The 19714-nt window shown below is 36.6% G+C and overlaps 2 protein-coding genes across 6 annotated transcripts in view; one reads left to right on the plus strand and one right to left on the minus strand.

Moving 5' to 3' along the window:
* Positions 1 to 3023, plus strand: part of LOC135222067 (uncharacterized protein DDB_G0280205-like) — a 35576-nt gene extending 32553 nt beyond the window's left edge. For all 3 annotated transcript variants that reach the window (XM_064260219.1, XM_064260221.1, XM_064260220.1), the window contains exon 5: positions 1159 to 3023. In XM_064260219.1, coding sequence (XP_064116289.1) covers positions 1159 to 1305 — 147 coding nt within the window. In that variant the 3' untranslated portion in view covers positions 1306 to 3023. The remainder of the gene's footprint in view (positions 1 to 1158) is intronic.
* LOC135222068 (high affinity copper uptake protein 1-like) overlaps positions 1 to 19714 on the minus strand; it is a 467399-nt gene that overhangs the window by 432419 nt on the left and 15266 nt on the right. The window contains exon 1 of one of the 3 annotated variants that reach the window (XM_064260228.1): positions 8677 to 8910. The exons of the other annotated variants lie outside the window; for them this stretch is intronic. The gene's annotated coding sequence lies outside the window, so the exon portion shown is untranslated. Of the gene's footprint in view, positions 1 to 8676; positions 8911 to 19714 lie in introns of those variants that run through there. 3 annotated transcript variants of the gene reach the window in all.

Below are 19714 nucleotides of genomic sequence, written 5' to 3' on the forward strand. Positions count from 1 at the left end.
AAAACCCACCTGTTATAAGGAAAGTTGAAGACTAAAGGCCTGTCCACACGACCGGGCCTGATCGGTGTGCTCCAGGGTTGACGGGCAAATTCTGGTGGACTTACCCGTGAATGTTGTCCACACGGGTGAGGCGATGGAGAGGTGGGCGTGCCCGACGATGCCAGTAGCGTGTTCAGTGCGGTACGATAAACATGGTGCCTACCGCAAAGAAGAAGATAGTGTAGCATGATAATTGCTCTGTGTGTGATAAAAAAGAAGAGAATATGGTGCAAAGAATGGCTCAGTAAAAGAAATGTATATGGTTAACGTACGTCTGCCAGGGTCGAAGCTCAAGCCATCGGGCACCACCATGGTGATTTTGCTACAAGACCCATCGGGAAATTTGACGGTTTGCCCGTCAAGTGTGCCCGTTAGAGGGGAAGTCCGCCGATCAGGCCCGATCGTGTGGACAGGCCTTAAGTGAATTCAGTACGATGGATAAAAAGTAAAGAAAAAAAATCATTTAGGCCAAGTACAGTTGAACAGAGGAAGTGTGCGAGTTCAGTTTGGGCGCTAACTGCTTAATAAAGAGATTCAAGAATAGGCAGTTCGTAAGAATGGCCCAGGACTGAAAAGTCAGAGTAACACAAAAATGATTTTTTTTTCTTTGCTTTTTACCTATCGTAATGAATTTACTTAGTCTTCAACTTTCCTTATGGCAGGTGGGTTTTTAACTCTCATTTTCCTGTGACTACTTCTTAAGTTTTTAACTGTAATTTTAATTTAATTTTTAGTCGTTTCAAGTAGTTGTTCCCCATGTGCTTTCATTTGTTTTTTTTATTGAAGATGTAACATGACGTTATGAAACGCGTTGGCGAATAAACGTTATCTTAATTGATAACTGACTGTCTACCTGTCACATATATATATGTATATATATATATATATATATATATATATATATATATATATATATATATAGGTATATATAATGTGTATATATATATATTATATATATATATATATATATATTTATATATATATATATACTCTACTTAATTTTGATAAGCTTTGTTCTTAACTTTTGAAAATAGATATAAGTTAAAACGAGTATTATATTTATACACCAACTACCCAAGGAACAACTCTCCAATATAACAAGGTAAATTTCTCTTCCAGAAATCGGGCAGCAGTGTTGGAGGACCCGGGGGAGGCAGTGACGGAGTGCTTAGCGGTGTGGCTGGAGTTCCGCCTGATTTGGCTTCTTACATAAAGTCTTCGCCGCTAGACGACCCTACCATCCAAGTGTGCTCGTTCCTGTTCTGAGAGACTTTTAATTCCTATACTTTATTTTTTAGCATTTTACGTCTGTTTGTAACTATGACTGCTTAATCTAACTTTTGTTAGCTTGTGGTAGAGTTTTGGTTTTTCTGATGGATTTTATTCTTTCCTCTCCAGTCACACGAGATTCCAGCGCTTCTCGTTTTTAGAATGTTGGATCGGCGCTCTTAGGCTTCATTCTCTGAAAGTCTCGATGAATTTCAAAACACTTCAGGTCGCGGTGTTTGCAGACATAACCACTTCCTCAAATGGAAGCGCCTCATTTCCGTGAATCAATACCAGATCTCATGCTAAGACTCGGCGATCAATACCAGATCTCATGCTAAGACTCGGCGATACATTCTCCTTTGCGAAAACAGTCAGAGCCTCAATGAAGATATGATGGTTGCTTGGTTCGTCCCAGATGTCTGAAGAAGTTATTGATAATATAATCCAGGCAGTGCTTGAGATGCAGAATATAATCCAGGCAGTGCTTGAAATGCAGTAAAAATGACAAAATTTGCTACAGTGAAATGTTTTTATATACATGAAGACGAAGAACGTAGTAAATTACGCTCGACCTTTCAGATCAATCCTTAGATGGAGAAGTGCAGAAGTTACATTTAAAAAAAAAAGTGAGATGGTTTTAGCACGTTATAAGGAAATAATTTTTTAACGAAATAACTTAGTAAACGAGATAAGTGTGTATCTGGAATGAATAAAATAATGCTACGGGCTGCCCGAGAACAAGAGCCTATGTTGGCATAAGACCAACTGAATCTAGAGCAAATAGTGGAAATGCCAGACAGATAACGGAACTGAAAAAAACATTATAAAAGAATGATGATGAAATGATCATCATTCTTGTAGAGCAACAGCAGTAATAAGGGCACCGATGATTCAAAAATTGCAGAGAAGACAGATACTCAAAAAATAACAGGTACTGCAGCAGGCACCTGTCACGACAGAAATCTCTTGAAAGGTTTGCTCTACAATTTACTAAAGCAGATTCAGAGTAACTTCAAGTGCATTCGAGTCTCTTAAGGTTGCACAGCGAGAATGTATTATTGTGGACTAAAAAGTTACATTAATTAACATGACAGGAGTCGTTGCTGCTTAATTCCACCGGGACAGTCTGCAGCAATCTACGATCTAAATGAAACAGACTATTTTATTAATTATTATGACGCACGTCACTGGTTATAAGCGCCGTAAATCCCAAACTAGGCCTATGATTTCACATGATGTATACTAATGCACACGTACTTAAGAGAAACTGCTAATCCCTTTATTTATTATTTATGTAACCGTTTACCTTGATGGCTCGCTATCAAAAATCGTACCTTTCAAAGTCTCAATACTCATTTTAAAGAGAGAGAAGCACTCTCATAAGTTTAATGCTTGAACTCAAACGATAGATTTTATGCATTGCTCGCGTTCGATGGACAAGGAGCTGAAGAAACTTAGCGCGTCAGTTCACAGGAGTCCTTTTCCTGTATGGAACTCCTTCACTGAGGGAATTACAGGATGCTTTTCTCGATGGCAGTGATTCAGACCCAGACGTGGCTCCAGTCCGTATCTGCATTTTGGAAACGCGAGTGATGTTGTAAGCAGTGTCTTTGTGCACTGGTCAGTAGTAGATATTCTACGTTAATGATTAAGTCTCCCACTTTCTTTGATGTACACATACAGTCATTCATACGTACATAAAAATCCATACGCACTATATGATATATATATATATATATATAGTATATATAATATATATATATATATACCCTTATATATATACGAATATTTATATATATACATATGTATACATAATATATTCGTATATATGTATACATATATATAGTGTTTACATATATAATATATATATACATATATTCACAAATATTAAGCCACAAATATCTTGTTAATATCCAGTTCATTCATTTACCCTCGTGAACAACTTACACCTAAGGGGTTTAAGTAGTACCGAGATATATTAAGAAAACTGGATATTAAAACGATATTGGAACTTAATTCTGTGGATAAAAAAAGTCAGGCCCGTATAAGTGATTAAAACGTCACACACACAAACACACACACTCACACACACACACACACACACACATATATATATATATATATATATATATATATATATATATATATATATATATTTATATATATGTGTGTGTGTGTGTGCACATAAATATACATATGTCAAATGTGAGAACATGTAGCCTATATGTGCACTACATACACATACGAGTAAATCATAACTACAGAAGTACATACAAAATGCAGATACACTTACACCTACCCCATACATGTGTGTCGACATGAAACATTTTTGCCCGAACACTTCATTACTTCTCGAAGGATCCCTAAATTGCTTCAAATTCATGACCACGATGTTTTTATGACGTATTAATCTGTTCTTCTGAGACCCCTAATTTAAGAGGACATCTCAACAGAGAAACTAATAGATCTAATAAGTTATTCTACTAATTATTTTGACAATACGCTCTTAATAAAAAAAAAATGCTTGACTTGTGTTTTATATTCACCCTTTATTGACAGAACACCCTTCCCCGCCCATACAAAAAGTCGAAGAGGAGTGTTTTGAGTTTTAGAATGTCAATAATTCTAAAAGACTTGGAAGCAGTCAAAAGATGATCGATCACGCACAATATTTAGGGTCACTCATCACAAATATCTTTTCAAAATAGAAATGTATGTAATTTGTTTGAAATACTGCAATGTATTAATCATTGCAAAATTTCCTTTCCCTTGAGTTTTTTACAAAAAGAATTTTTCCCTCATAGTATGCCATTTCTCTCTCTCTCTCTCTCTCTCTCTCTCTCTCTCTCTCTCTCTCTCTCTCTCTCTCTCCAGTATCAACTTCAATTTCCTATCCTTTTTCACTATATTCATTTAAGAATGTTAACCTCAAACAGAGACAGCGAACACAATTGTTCGTACTTACTTTTAACCCATACCATTACATTTTACTTACTTTTAACCCATACCATTACATTTTCTTCGTACTGTCAAGCAAATGCAACTTTTACTACTGAATTTTTTCATGTTTCCATCAACCATACAACCTGAGTATTGTTTACATAGACCGATGCCATTAAAAAAATGGGAAGGGGGTTGAAACTCCAGACATACCGTGTCCCTGTGACCTAGTAACTAACAGTTTACGTGCAATATGGGCGTCGTGTTTAGTACCAGCCTCTTGCGAATTAACATAAATATATAAAAAGGAGACGGTAAACAACACAAACATAAACAAAAAAGAGGCACATTCCCGATCTGTAACAGAGCACGAGAAAAAAAAAAAAAGTAACCATAGAATTTTCTTGAAAATAATCTTAATATGTTTCCCACATCCAAATTCTCATGTATTTAATTCATTTAATGCAACCTAACCTAGCCTAGGGGCATGAGCAAAAAACCTGGACGGGTGCAATACTATAAAAAAAAAATAGTATACATCTCGGGAATTAGCTGCCGGGATTCAGGCCGTGGTAGCACTGTGTAGTTTTACCAAAAAAGCTCTCATCTGTGTTGAGATTCGTAAGTTGCATAGTTTTTTTTTTTTTTTTTTTTTTTTTTTTTTTTTTTTTTACAATAAAATTGCGCAGTTCCTCGTGAATACTGTCAAAATTTAAATATGATTAACAACGAAAAACATTGCAGTTTAAAACTGATGCAATGAAAAAAGGCAGTACAGCATTTACATAACCAACATAGTTTGATAATATACAAAAAAAAAAAAAAAAAATGCTGGCACTAGAAAACAAGCTTTCGTTAAAAATCTTATAAACTTTGCAATTTAAACACATCTGCCTACAAATGAAAGGAAAATGCCCAGTAACTATCGAATCTAGTAATGATATGGCTAGGATCAATAGCAACTGAAGACGAAGAGGTATACCAACCATACGTAGTCGTAGTGTAAATCACCCTTACAGTTAAATACAATGTATATGCATGTATGTTGTATATGCATAAATATATGTATAATATACGTTTCCTCATTTAACCAAAACGACAAACACTTCTCCGCCCCATCTCCAACCCCCCCCCCCCCCCCACCCCCCCACCCACCAACCCAACCCAAAAAGCTCGTGACTCAGAGGCACATTTTTCATATCATTTGGTTGTGGGTAAACTTTTGTAAAATAAACGAAATATACTAGGAACCAAACCTTTACTACAAGGTACTCCATGAATTGACACGCTATACCAACGCATCAAGCACAAAATTCTTAAACAAATGAACCATAACAACAGCATTGAAATCCTGACGGGGATCTGCTCAAGCAGTTAATTTAGCACTAATTATTAATGACACTTGAAAATCTCGGAACTGTTGGTATCTCAAAACTCTTCGAAAATTTGAAAGTTAACACAGCTAATGATGTAAGGCACGTACTGTATTTATTACTATATAAAAGTCTAAGATATCGAGATCGAGATTCACTTAAAATATCAAGAAACCGGATGAGCAACATTGGATCATTCGCAAGCTAAGAGCTTGGGCAGTTTACGTATAGAGTGATTGAGTCCAAGGTTAAAGTTACTACCGCTTGCTCGTATTTCCATTTCATCAGTGATGGAAATGATGTAACGTCATTATGCAAAGTATGGACACTTTATTTATGATGACATTAAAAAATTATAGATATGTTTTATGTTTACTTCAGGGGCTGAGGAACTATGACTTGGTTTGGAACTAGGCCTATACATTTGCCGTACACAAAATTTTGAGCTCCTTCAAAAGGAAGACAAGGCAATCCAATGACTTTCGTTTTAATTAAAGCTTACGTCTTTATGGTAGAATTATGTGCTTCAATTCAAGTAAACGTCTGAATAGTGCTGACTGACGATTAACTTTACTGTTAAGCTGACGGTTCCGCATCAAACTCAAATGAGACTGCCAAGTATTAAAAAAAAAAAAAAAAAAAAAAAAAAAAAAAAAAAAAAAAAAAAAAAAAAAAAACGGTCACAAAATAATGATTCGCTGATATCAATCGCCGATTACAAATTCCCCGGGTTTTCTGCGCCTTTCGATCTTCATGCAATTACTGAAAGCTCACCCTGTATATCAGCCGGACAGTTATAAAACAACTTAAAACACCAGACATTCATGTACAGTAAGTTCCAAAACTGAGGCGACAAATTTCAGAGAATTTCGTACGAAATTCACTAACTGACAACTACATCTCGTAGCTGATAAAATTTTTTTTTCTACAGTGAAAGCTCTATCAAGCAAAATAAAGCTAACATATAATGCACAAATATCAAATCTATGATATTTATAACAACCATAAGAAAAAATTACGGTATTAGTAATTATTTTAAAGTATAGCAATTACTTCAAACTATAGAAACGAAACAATTTGAAATTCTCGTTCAACACAGTATTACCAACATTACCAATGTATATTTCGAGCAATGTGGAAACAAATATTTAATATTATAGTGTATTATCAATTATTTTAGCGAAGATGCATAAAACCATGCAAGTATCAATAGAATGTGAAGGGAAAATCTCCGCGACATTAAACATAATCAACCATGAATGCACCTAGATTCAATGGAGAAGTTGGGGGTGGTTGGTAATTCTGATTCTAGCTTCTAGGACCAAGCATAAAACACCATCTTCGAGAAAGGCTCTAACCTCTTCTGCTACCTTCAGATGACTAGGCCTAGTTCCGGGCATTGCAAGGCTTACAATGCAGGGCCACTGTCTGTTATTTAGGCAAAGATAGAACCTTCAGGACCGACACCAGGACCTGTCCTTGCACCTGGGAAACAGACTCGCTATATAAAAAATAAGAAAGTTGGTCGCAAGCAACCAGAACACCCGTAAAATCACCATCTGGTTAAGTAGGGAGACGACAGACCCCAACCGCCCCTTCCCCCCTCTACCTCTACCCACAATACTAACTCCACCTTTTTGACTTCAACCTATTACCTCAAATCTTCGAATCATATCCCAACCGTGAAATTTAAAACTGAATTTGCGTAAGTGGGCGTATCATAAGGGAGTGATATCACCCAAATTCATATTTCCACTGACAACCAGTAATCAGTTCGATCCAGTCAAGTATTATTGCATAACAGAAAATTATGAGTTTTTTTGGGATATATATATATATATATATTTATATATATATATATATATATATAATATATATATATATATAAAGAAAGCACCCGAGCATGACCAATAGGCCTACTGCTCGATTCTTAAAACAGGCCTCTGGTTATTCCTGATAGATAAAAACGTCCTGAGAGAGAGAGAGAGAGAGAGAGAGAGCATAACAGGGGATACTCGAATTAAAATAATGCTCGCCAAGCATATTCACACTCAGGATCGTATGGACAAGAATAGTCTCACTTATGCACTGGCAAAAAAAAAAAAAATAAATAAAAAGTGGAAACCTACGAAATTACTTGTTTGGTGCGACCCTGAACGCAATTCCGCATGCAAAATTTGCACAATCGAGAAATTCCATGAAATTATTAACTAACAAGCTGGAAAATATATTTCCTTGATTCTTGAAATAGGCCTAACCATGTAACAAACGCTAAACGCGCACATAACTTGGATTTCGTTTTTTTTTTTTTTTTTTTTTTTTACACCAACTTGTCTTATTTATATTTTATTTAAGCAGATGCTAAACTTCTCTGTGCTTTATCAAAAGAAATCATAATAACTTTCGATATAACGCTATAAAAGTAGAAAGTTAATTTACAAATATTAGGCCAATGCTTATGCACACGGTTCCTGCTGCCACTCCATGGTGAACACTTCATATCACACTTTGGAAGACGCAGATGTTTCTTTGGAGAAATTCTTTTTTTTTTCTATTAATAAACAATTACTGAACTAACATTGATCATTCACTGGGGAAATACTTTGTGCGCTTATACAGTTAATCACTGATACATTTTATCAGATAAATAGGATGACATTAATTGGGATAAAATATACTAATGGGCAACCCCATGAGTTTCTATAGAAGTACGATCAATTCTGAGATTTGTCGCTTCACTTCTGGAACTTACTGTAGTAAGAACTGTAAAAATAGACAGTAATACAAAAATAAATACATAAACATATGAGACTATGAAATATGTCAGTAACGTACTGTACAAATAAACCCCGTAGATAAATAGTAAATGTGATCTGAACTGTACAAATAGACCTAGTAGATAGATATTATTTGAACGGTACACATAGGCCTAGAAAATAAAGAGACATGATTTGAAAACGTTAAATTCATCACACAAAAACTGAATGTCATCAAAGTACTGGACCGATACTGGACTGCAATATACCAGCACCACCGGGATATGAAAGTACTTTACCTTTCCCCCAAGTGATGTCTTTGCCCGTTGTCCTTCCTCTTCAAGGGTTTTGATTATTTAAATTAACAATAAACATCTTTGTCATTTCACCAAGATTCTCTTCAAATTTACACCTGTTGTAGGTATAGTGACAATCAGGACTCTAGAAGCTTCGGCACGGCGGTAACCCTACGACTCCCAGTGAAAGCACAGAACACACATGAGTGGAGAGACTAAAAAAAGCGACCTTTCGCAAACACAGCTAATTAACGACTGAATCTTCTTGCCTCTTCAGATTGTGACGTCAGAAGTTTTACTGTATTTGGTGCCAACGCGGAATCAGAGGAATTTATTTCTGGTGATAGGAATTAATTTCTCCATATAATGTGGTTCGGATCCCGCAATAAGCTGTAGGTCCCGTAGCTAGGTGACCAATTGGTTCCTAACCACGTAAAAATATCTAATCCTTCGGGCCAGCCCTAGGAGAGCTGTTAATCAGCTCAGTGGTCTGGTAAAACCAAGTTATACTTTAAACAGTATTTGGCGCCTTTGCTTAGTGATTGCGTCCATAAGGCCTGTGGTCTTGGTTATCTAACTTTCTTCCAACGGTCGTGCCCCAGCTCTGATTGATTTGATTGATTATGGCTATTCAAATTGGCGTCACAACATCTAGGATAATGACGCTGATCCCAGCTTTGAAACAGAACAAGTTACACCAAGGGATAAGGGGAGGGTATAGGTCTAGCGGTCTCATCCATCCAGATTTACTGAGAATTAACTGGCGCGTGTGCACGTTTGTATGTATTTAAATGCGTATTCTCAAATTTTAAGCCACAAAAACTCCCTAAAAGTCTAATTCAGTTTACCTTAGGAAATACCGTACGCCTAGCGGGTGTATTCAATATTAACAAACAAGCATTTGCGGCTTAGTAAAGGAAAGCATTTTCACGTGTGACCGACGATACCGGGTGGATAAGAAAAAAAAAACGTAGAAGATATTGAAAGAGAAAAACGAAATTAGCTAAAAACGTTTCCTCTGTAATTTTACTCTAACTTCCACTAGGGCAGTAAGAAATGAGTGACCATCTTCTTTATGCTTATGTAGACGAATTTATGATTCCCAGGAAATTAATATACCACTGAGGATGATAGATTCTATGCGGTATATGTGTCGTTACTATTTATTTATTTATTTATTTATTTATTTATTTATCTATCTATCGATTTATTTTTATTTCAGCTGTCATTTGAAATACACATACAGAGGCCCTCATCAACGTTTCGCTATAGACGGCTGAGCGATTCAGACCTAAGTCTAGAGCGAAAAGGAATCCGATCCGACTAACCGCCAATATGAGTGTCAGCTGAACCACAGCAGTCGGCGTCGAATGTACGACATGTGTTGTAACACCCTTAATCAACTGCGACATTTGTCGAGATAGAATGTCATACTATTTTTGAAGCATTCTTTTGACTCGACCCGTAAAGGACAGGCTACAGGTGCGCGGAAATCTAGCTGGACATAGAATATTTGTCTATGATACTTCCGACACGCTAACGGTTTGAGTGACGTCATTGATCTTCATTCCTATGAATAATGCTTGTTTTACTTTTAGTTGAATCAGATTAAAGTATGTAAGAATTAGGCGGGGAATCAACTGGAAATATAAAATAAAGAATGATATTCCAGTGTCCACGCTAATAAAGAATGGCATCAGTTGTTACTGGATCCGAAAGTCTTGTCAAAACGTAACCGATTTAGTTTCCAGTATTAACGTAAAAGTGGTATTCATACTTCTCATGCTACTTTGGGATGAGATCTCCGAATCTGATTTGTCACCTGGTATCTATTAAAAGGTTTGGACCGGAGTTTGGGGTGAGAAGCTAACCTGATTCCTTCCTATTTTGGTACTTAGTCATCGTCATCAAACATTTATTAAATATACAATAAAAGCGTCAAGAATAAAAGAAAAAACAACGAAACATCCATTATACAGAATTGGGTCCCTCTAGTCACGGTACCAAAATCTGAGGGAAAACTAGATCGATTTGAGAACGTAAGCTGAACTATTCATTTTGGCAGTTTACACTATATTACTTGTTTTCAGGAGACATAGTATGTAAATATATATATATATATATATATATATATATATATATATATATATATATATTATATATATCTATATATATATATATATATATGTATATATATATATATATATATATATATATATATATATATATACATATATATATATATATATATATATATATATATATATATATAAGTCATATCACATTACCGTGATTCATATACATATATCGAGCTACAAATGTCCTTTATATATGAAACTATATTAATTCCGAGGAAGAGCGAATTAGATATTAAAGGACATTTGTAGCTCGATATATATATATATATATATATATTATATATATATATATATATATATACATATATATATATATATATATATATTTATCATACATACATATATCAAAAGAGAGAGAGAGAGAGTATTATGGTAATCCATAAATATACGCTGTATGCACTTCTGGAAGTAGTTTTCCTTATATTACTCAAACTTGTTTTCAGGAGACATGAAGCATATCTATAAAAAAAAAAAAAACTTTTTTTCACTGTCCACCCGGTTGTGGTGTTTTTGTATGGCAACACTCGTCCCGGGCTTTAGATAGCACATTCAGCTTACATTCAACGATTATAATAATATCCTATTTCGAATACGGTGTAATTCGCATACAAGTAAATTATTAAAACACTTTTTTCAGTTGCAATGTACACCCAGATATCCTTTTTATTTACCTAAAACTTACACATAGCGAACTATCTAAAGCCCCGGGAGCAGTGTTGCCATACAAAAATGCCACAGGCAGATGGACAGATGAAAAAAAACAGAGTATAGTTTGGTTAAGACTCTCTAACTCAGTTTAAGAGTAAACAATTTGTTATATGTTAGGTTACGAATAAGCAGTTTCAGTCTGCTATTAAAATATTCCAATATAGTTTACAATTTAAGATTTGACACCATGAAGGACTCTCCCCACCCAACCCCTCTCACACATACGCAAAGATGGACCGGTAAACAGAAAGGAAAAGTCAAAGATTATACAGATAGAGAAAGAAGAGAAACGCCGATAAGAGACATAAGACGGAACAGGATGTGCCGTCTGCGGTATAAGAGGAGAATCGTGTATCAGGCAGCACCTGCTACCAATGGCGGATCGAATGAACAAGTGAGCAGAGCGTTCCGTGAGGGAAAAAAATTAGACTCATATGAACAACAAATGACCGCAAAAAGTTTATAATGTCACTGGTAGTGTGAGCGTTGCGTGTAAAATGTAACTGCCAAAGACTTCGCTAAGATCGGTGGTTCAGTTATGACCTAGAGCAACATTTATTGCGACCTGCATAATTGCTCTTAAGATTCCTCCCTTCGGGGACCCGGGTCATATCAGTCGCATCTGCTTGGCGTCATTTTGTCATAATCTCTATTCGCGTTTTTCATCTTGACGATTAATAAACTGAAGCTTAGGGGGGACAATCCCAGTACTTGTTTATTTTTCGAGTCCATCCGGACTCGGGCTTTCATCCTGTTAATCATGATTGGTGGCTAATATTTCATTTGTGTGTTTATGTAGATTCGCAGAGACAAACGTATGTTGGAAGAAGACACATCTGTAGGTTCTGGTATCAAATTTCGCTATGGTCGATGCATTCTGAAAGGGAAAAGCCTTTTTATTTCCTGCTTTCAAGATTAGAGTGATATCAGTCCATCTTTTTCATATTACAAATATTCATTTACACTTCTCAAGAGAGGAACAATCAGTCCTACACTGGGCGTGATGAATGATTTTTCAGACACAAAGACTGTCTTCTGCTTTGACACATGAACACACGCTTGGAGTCAATAAACTTGGAAGGAGACTGAGCTGTCAGGGATATCCTTTCTAGGTGCCATTTCAAATGGATGGCGTCTTGTGTGTATGTTTGTGTGTGTGTGTGTGTGTGTGATACAGCGGGAACGGATGTACTACAGTATTTTCAGGCGGGCAAACTTGGACAAAAACCATAGATGATCTTCTAAATAAATAGCGGGAGGGAAACTTTGTAATATCACGGAACACTTTCTTCGTCAAAATTAAAAAAAAAAAAAAATACATTGGTTTATGATGCTGTCTTTAGGAATACAATGAAAAAACGAATTTACTGTGAGGCTGCCAAAATTCGGCTCTCACTTTTAGTACCATGTTGTTGCACTGGATATAACCCACCAACAGCCATAAAGAGAGCAACGTGACTTATACTTAACTAAGCACTTCGGCTAGATGTGACTACTGATTAGAGCCTCATAGTTTTATCTTCGTTTAATGTCATTCTTGTCGCAATGCCGCCTACCGAACCTCTTTTGTCTGAACAGCTGCTGAAGGAGACAGGCCAATAAAGGGTTTGAAAGCAAAGAGAGAGATAAGAGAAGTCAAAGATTAACGGGTGATGAAGAATGTCATCTAACAAGCAACGTGTAGTAAAACATTCTCATTCTTCAACATCTGCCCGTATGAGAATTGGCAATTACAAACCTGTTCGTTGACCTCTTGGTCGATCTACATATAACTGCACACTATAAGAAACGAAGTCCTACAGTTTGCATAGAAAATCTATCTGTAGAATGTGTCATCAGTTCAAGAAAATTAACTTTATTAACAGTTAATTTGCTGTTTTGTGCCACAAAAATACGACTTTTGGAACCAAAGGTAAGAGAAAAAATGGGTCTCGTGAAATGAGGCTTTGGTGAAGAAAACAGAGAGAGAGAGAGAGAGAGAGAGAGAGAGAGAGAGAGAGAGAGGTAGGATGAGGAGAAGACGCCTTTTGGGGGAATGGGGGATCTGTGGGTCATAAGGAGTGGGTAAGGGGGATAGCATAGTTTGGGGCAAGTTGATTGCTTTAGCAGATTCGGTGCCACCTCTCGACTTCGTGCCTTGCGCGTTCTCTCTCTCTCTCTCTCTCTCTCTCTCTCTCTCTCTCTCTCGTGACATATTTTTTGCCTTCGTTTTCTGAATACACTGATTTTTCCATCCATTATTTCTTTGCCTAAGTCTTTGTACAGTAGTTGATGCACATCAAAGAAATTGTTCATTAATCTATCAATTTTGTAGTTGTACTTACTTGGCATTATGATCATCCCATCTGCAATGAAAATTGCCACACTTAAGTGCTAAATAACTAATAGCATTTGTTACATTCACATGATAACTGACAGATAAATAGTAGCTACCACATGAAAACTACTTTCGCCACATATCAAATATTGGACTTTGCCGTTCTAGTCAGCTTTATCTTCCTGGTATTTATATTGTTTCGGACACATCTATATTTTTGAGAGAGAGAGAGAGAGAGAGAGAGAGAGAGAGAGAGAGAGAGAGAAGATTTACAAATCTACTTTGACCACTGTTTGGCACTTACAACGACTATGGTCAATCAGTTCTGCATCTGAATTGAAGACCTACCCAGTGTTTTGTAATACAAACTAATACTTTACGTCCGTTTTTCAACATTTGCAATGGAATATAGGATGCGATAATAGGATAAACAGATTGATAAATAGTTGTGTATATGAAAGTTTAGAGATGAACACTGTGCAGAATGAAATATCGTAGGCCTATCCTCCGGCTTGCCACGTACTACTTGTTTCCGTTAAAACTTTCATTCCAGATCGGTGTATTTTAACCTGTTTTTTTTTTTTCTATGAAAGTATAGTAAATTCAAAAGATGGAATCATACAAATGAATACAACTCATTAGATACAGTTGCTCGAGCACTTGGCACCAGTGGTGATTTCCTAGTCGGAAGGGTAGTAGCACGGTTTCATGACTCCTTTGGGAATCTCTCTCTCTCTCTCTCTCTCTCTCTCTCTCTCTCTCTCTCTCTCTCTCTCTCTCTCTCTCAGGCTTCCGTTTTCGTCCTGATCTGAGTGAACAGTATATCTCAAATTCTTAATATCTTTCAGGGATAATGCAAATATTCCACAACGTCGAATACGAAGGAGAGGTAAAAATAATTCAGGTGCTATAATAGTGATAATGACAGTGATGTCAATATTCTCCTTTAACAGTAAGCAGGTATTAAGAAAATGTGAACGGCAAAAATAGAGTATATAACATATATATAGATATATATATATATATATATTATATATTATATATAAAATAGTATATAATATATCTATATATATTAATATATATTAGTATAAATAAATATATATATTATATATATACTATATAAATATGATCTATATATGTGTGTGTGTGTGAGTGTGTGTACCATGGGCACCCGCACATAGGGGCAAGAGGGGCACTTGCCCAGCCCCTTGAAACACTGGGAAAAATTTATAATATATATATATATATATATATATATATATATATATATATATATATATATTACATTTAACTACATCACTTTGTTTTCCTTCCATTTTACAATATATCCTTTCAGTTTGAGTAAATTAAAGGTATCATTATGTATTGTATAATTTTTATATACAGTATATAACTGCGTTGTTCTTTCCAGAAATATTCAGTTGAATAGTAGATTCACAGCAACCGTGCATTTGATGTCTAGGCTAGTCCCTTACGACGCTCCTGATTGGCTGTTGATAAGCCACTCACAGAGCTGGAAACTCTCAGTCTCTCTCGAGAGTTCACATACATAGGATCTAAGTTCCACCTCTCCTGAGGTATACTTCTTTCAGGAGAGGTGGAACTTACATCCTGCATACTTGAACTCTCGAGAGAGACAGAGTTTCCAGCCCTGTGAGTGGCTTATCAACAGCCAATCAGGAGCGTCGTAAGGGACTGGCATAGACATCAAATGCACTTATGGATCTACTATAGAAATCGTGTTAAGTAATTTGTCTACCCACTATGATACATCAGCATTCTTTGTAAACAAGCGCCATGTAGAATCCAATGTCTGGTAACGTTGGCATATGCCAATTTTGCATAATAGATGACGAGTTATTGCTTGGCCTATGAAAGTAAGTGCAATATTTGGTTACAATAGCCGTGGCCGAAATAGAAAGAGGGACAGATTTAATTTCTATGGGTTTCCACTGACCTATAGGTCTAAGATATCACGAATGAACCCATGTGGTCGGTCTGTTAACATCAGTCTGAAGAATGGGAGTTTCTTCCCGTCATTCAAAGGCATCAGATTTACACAAGAACCTTCAAGAAATCTCCACTAACAAGACGATTACCAAACCCCGATTCTGGTCCTGCTCCGCATCTCCCAAAACTAGGAAGTGATTCAGCTTGGTACCTTACAACGAACTCCAGCAAATTTTGTGCGCAGTGCGCAGTTGAGAGTTTTGCCATTTCCGATATATCAAGGATTTCAAACACATAAAGGGTATCATTTTACTTTAAATCAGTATTGCATGTTGAACTTGAAAATATCATTATCCTATGTTTCAATGTGTGCTGTGAACGTGCCTGACATTCGCTTCGTTTGCAAATGAATAGTACTACTTGAGAGATAGTGAACCTCATCCTTATATCTTACAATTCCGGGGACCATTTTGGCAAAGTGGGGTTTTAGGGTGTGGGAAAAAGCAAAAGTGAAATGTAAGACCATAATCCCACTGATTCTTTCCATTCAAATTAGGGTAAGCTTATGGAAACTTTTCAAACTAATATCTTGCTCTAGTGGGTATCCTACCCTAGGTTATGTTAGGTTAGGATGTGCGGTTGGTGAGGTCATTTGCTAATGAGACGAACATCAGAAACGTTCACAGCTCACCTTAACACATAAGAACATGAATGGTATTTTCAAGACCGAAATGCAATAAGGTGATAGATAACAACTGAATACATTTGATTTGTAAATATTGGACGAAGACAACTGAGTAAGCAGAGCTATCAAACAGGACAAACATGGCTGTGTGGGCGTCACTGTTCAGAACCCGTGACGTCATAGATTTGATTCCGTCACAGCCATGATGACCTTTTTTATTTCAAATTCCTGATCAAAGAGCGAGATAACATGCACGTGATAGTGATGTATGACGCTGAGGATATGGTGTGCGTGACGCAATACTTAGGGGTATCTAATATCAATTTATGAAGTAATCAACTTTCGTTAGTTTTTTATTCATTAGGTAAAAGGATGAATATGAAAGAGCTCTATATCTCATTTTTAAATATCCACCCCCACCCCCATTAGATTTTCTTTATAAGGAAGTGAGTGTTTTGTATGGTAGCTGATGCTTTGTTATAGATAGGAATAAATTTTTAATTTATGTCATGATCGTTCAGTTCCGGCCCAGCTCCTGCTGCCAAAGCAACTATAGCGATAATTGATGTTTGTTGTATAGTCCGTGCACTGCTAACCTGTTGGTGTATACATCAGAGTCCATAAAAATACATGTGCTAATACCGAAAATTCTGTTGATAATATCAAAATCCTATTGTGTTATAATCGGTTACTTATCATTTGCCTATTTCTTGCTCGAATTACACTGATCATAGGCCTAGTTTCACTCTCGAATTACACTCATAGACTCATAGGCCTAGTTTCCTGCTCGAATCTCTCGTATTTGACCTTTAGTAAACAAACAAACACACACACACACATAGATGGCGCCACATACAGATGCCCCTGAATAAATGAATCCATCTATTCGCACTCAGTGCAAATCCGACGCTGATTGATATGGCAATTACTGTTTTGTTTGATATCAATTTACACTACTGTCAACACCGCTAAGAAGTCTTTAAAGCCATATGGGCAGCTGGACGTAACGAATGGTTTTATATAATTTTATGAACCCCTAGAGGTTGTTGATGGCGGGAGTAACAAGCGTTCTTTACTAATTGGCCATGAATATTGGCTAGTAGATTTCAGGTTTCATTGCGCTGAGTTACTTAGAACACTACTTAAATACGCATGTACGCAAATGTGTATCATCAAGATTGACGTGAAATTTTGCGTAAACAAGCGTCTTAGTCCAAGTATGCTCACCTTTCTTGTGATGGACCGAAGTTCTTCTGTTAGTTGGTAAGTCAGAAAGGATTATATCAGTGATTAATAAATGGTTGATGATAAACAAGAAATTGCTTATACTTAGTATAATAGTAATTAATAACAAAAATGTTGCGTGTTACACGTCACATATTTTGAAGGTTGCTGTTACAACAAAGCAGCGTAACATGAACCCGATTCGTAATCAATGAAACCATTAGTCCTAGATATTCAGTAATGACTTGGTCAAGTTCATAAAAATTCCTGTATAATTACAAACAAATCTTTTTATATACTTTTTATGTTTCTACTTAAACACTTTACCTATTGGAGAAAAATCTATTAGGTATCAATTAATGATATGATCGACAATGCAATTTGAAATATAGGGTGTTGATTATGATAATAATATCTTGTTAATTTTAAAGTCGAATAGTGGAATATGAGAGAGAGAGAGAGAGAGAGAGAGAGAGAGAGAGAGAGAGAGAAGAGAGAGACTCCTCTCACTCGTAGACGGAATCGCCATCAGCCCCGGTGGATAATGAGGTCTTTAAGCCTTCTCGCTTTTGGCCACTCATTGTAGTCCTCAACATCCGTTATGAGTCCTCATTCTCCATATTTCCCTTTCTCTCTCCTCCTCTTTTCCATAATGATATAGCCTCTTAGTATCCATAATGGCATCCCTTCCACCCTTTATCCATAATGGCACCGTTCACCCTTTATCCATGATGCCTTCACTTCTCCTTATCCATAAGGCCATCCCCTCCACCCTCTATCCATAATAGCACCCCTTTAAACTTTATCCATAATGACAACCCTTCCACTTATCCATAAAGGCAGCCCCTCCTCCTACCCATTATGGCATTCCTCCTCCTACTTATTATAATGGCATCCCTCCTATCCATAATGGCATCCCCCCCCCCCCCTCTTATCCATAATGACATCTCCCCTCGTATCCATAATATGATTCCTTCTCTTCTCCATATTGAGATCCCCACCTTTTGCCTTGATGAATAACCCATTTTCTTATCCATAATGGTATCCCCTCTATTTAACCAAAATGGAATCGTCTCCTCTATTCCATAATGGCACACCCCCCTTCATTTATCCATAATGGAATTGCCTCCTCTTTATCCATATTGGTATTCCCTCCATTTATCCATAATGGAATTGCCTCCTCTTTATCCATATTGATATTCCCTCCATTTATCTATAATGGAATTGCTTCCTCTTTGTCCATATTGGTATTCCCTCCATTTATCCATAATGGAATTGCTTCCTCTTTATCCATATTGGTATTCCCTCCATTTATCCATAATGGAATTGCTTCCTCTTTGTCCATATTGGTATTCCCTCCATTTATCTATAATGGAATTGCCTCCTCTTTTCCATAATGGCCTCCCCTGCATGTGCCCATAATGGAATCGCCTCCTCTTATCCATAATGGTATCCCCTCACTCCTAGCACCATCTCGTATTCATGATGGCATTTAATATTATCTGTAATTGAATAACTCTTACCATTAATGGAAACTACTCTCTCCCACCTCCCACCTCCCTCTTATCTATTATGGTCATTTCCTACCCAGTATCCATTCCTTCAAAAGCTCTGGGTTGGTCGGTTGGTCGGTTGGTTTAGATTAGGTCAGCACGGGCTCTTGCCCGTAATTGTGGCGGATTGTTAAGGGAAATAAGAAGCCTGGTGTGGACATCTGAACTCGGAAGGGTAAAGTTTTAATGATGTGAGTAAACAGTAAAGTAATTTCAGTTAGGGATTTGTGTCAGCTCATTAGGCCTATCTTGAATTATGAAGAGGACGCTCGATCTCATATCGAATAAACCCAGATACCTATGAAAGCAAGAGCAATAAAGAAATATCCCATGATATACTAAGTAAATCGCAGTTGAGACCTACGTCAAATAAACAGAATCTCTCTCCTCTCTCTCTCTCTCTCGTTGACTTCTTAGGAGCTAAAGCGAGATAGATATATGAATAGCTGACAGACGGCATTGGTAT

The sequence above is a fragment of the Macrobrachium nipponense genome, chromosome 3 (assembly GCF_015104395.2).
Source record: "Macrobrachium nipponense isolate FS-2020 chromosome 3, ASM1510439v2, whole genome shotgun sequence".
In the NCBI taxonomy this organism is placed as follows: Eukaryota; Metazoa; Arthropoda; class Malacostraca; order Decapoda; family Palaemonidae; genus Macrobrachium; species Macrobrachium nipponense.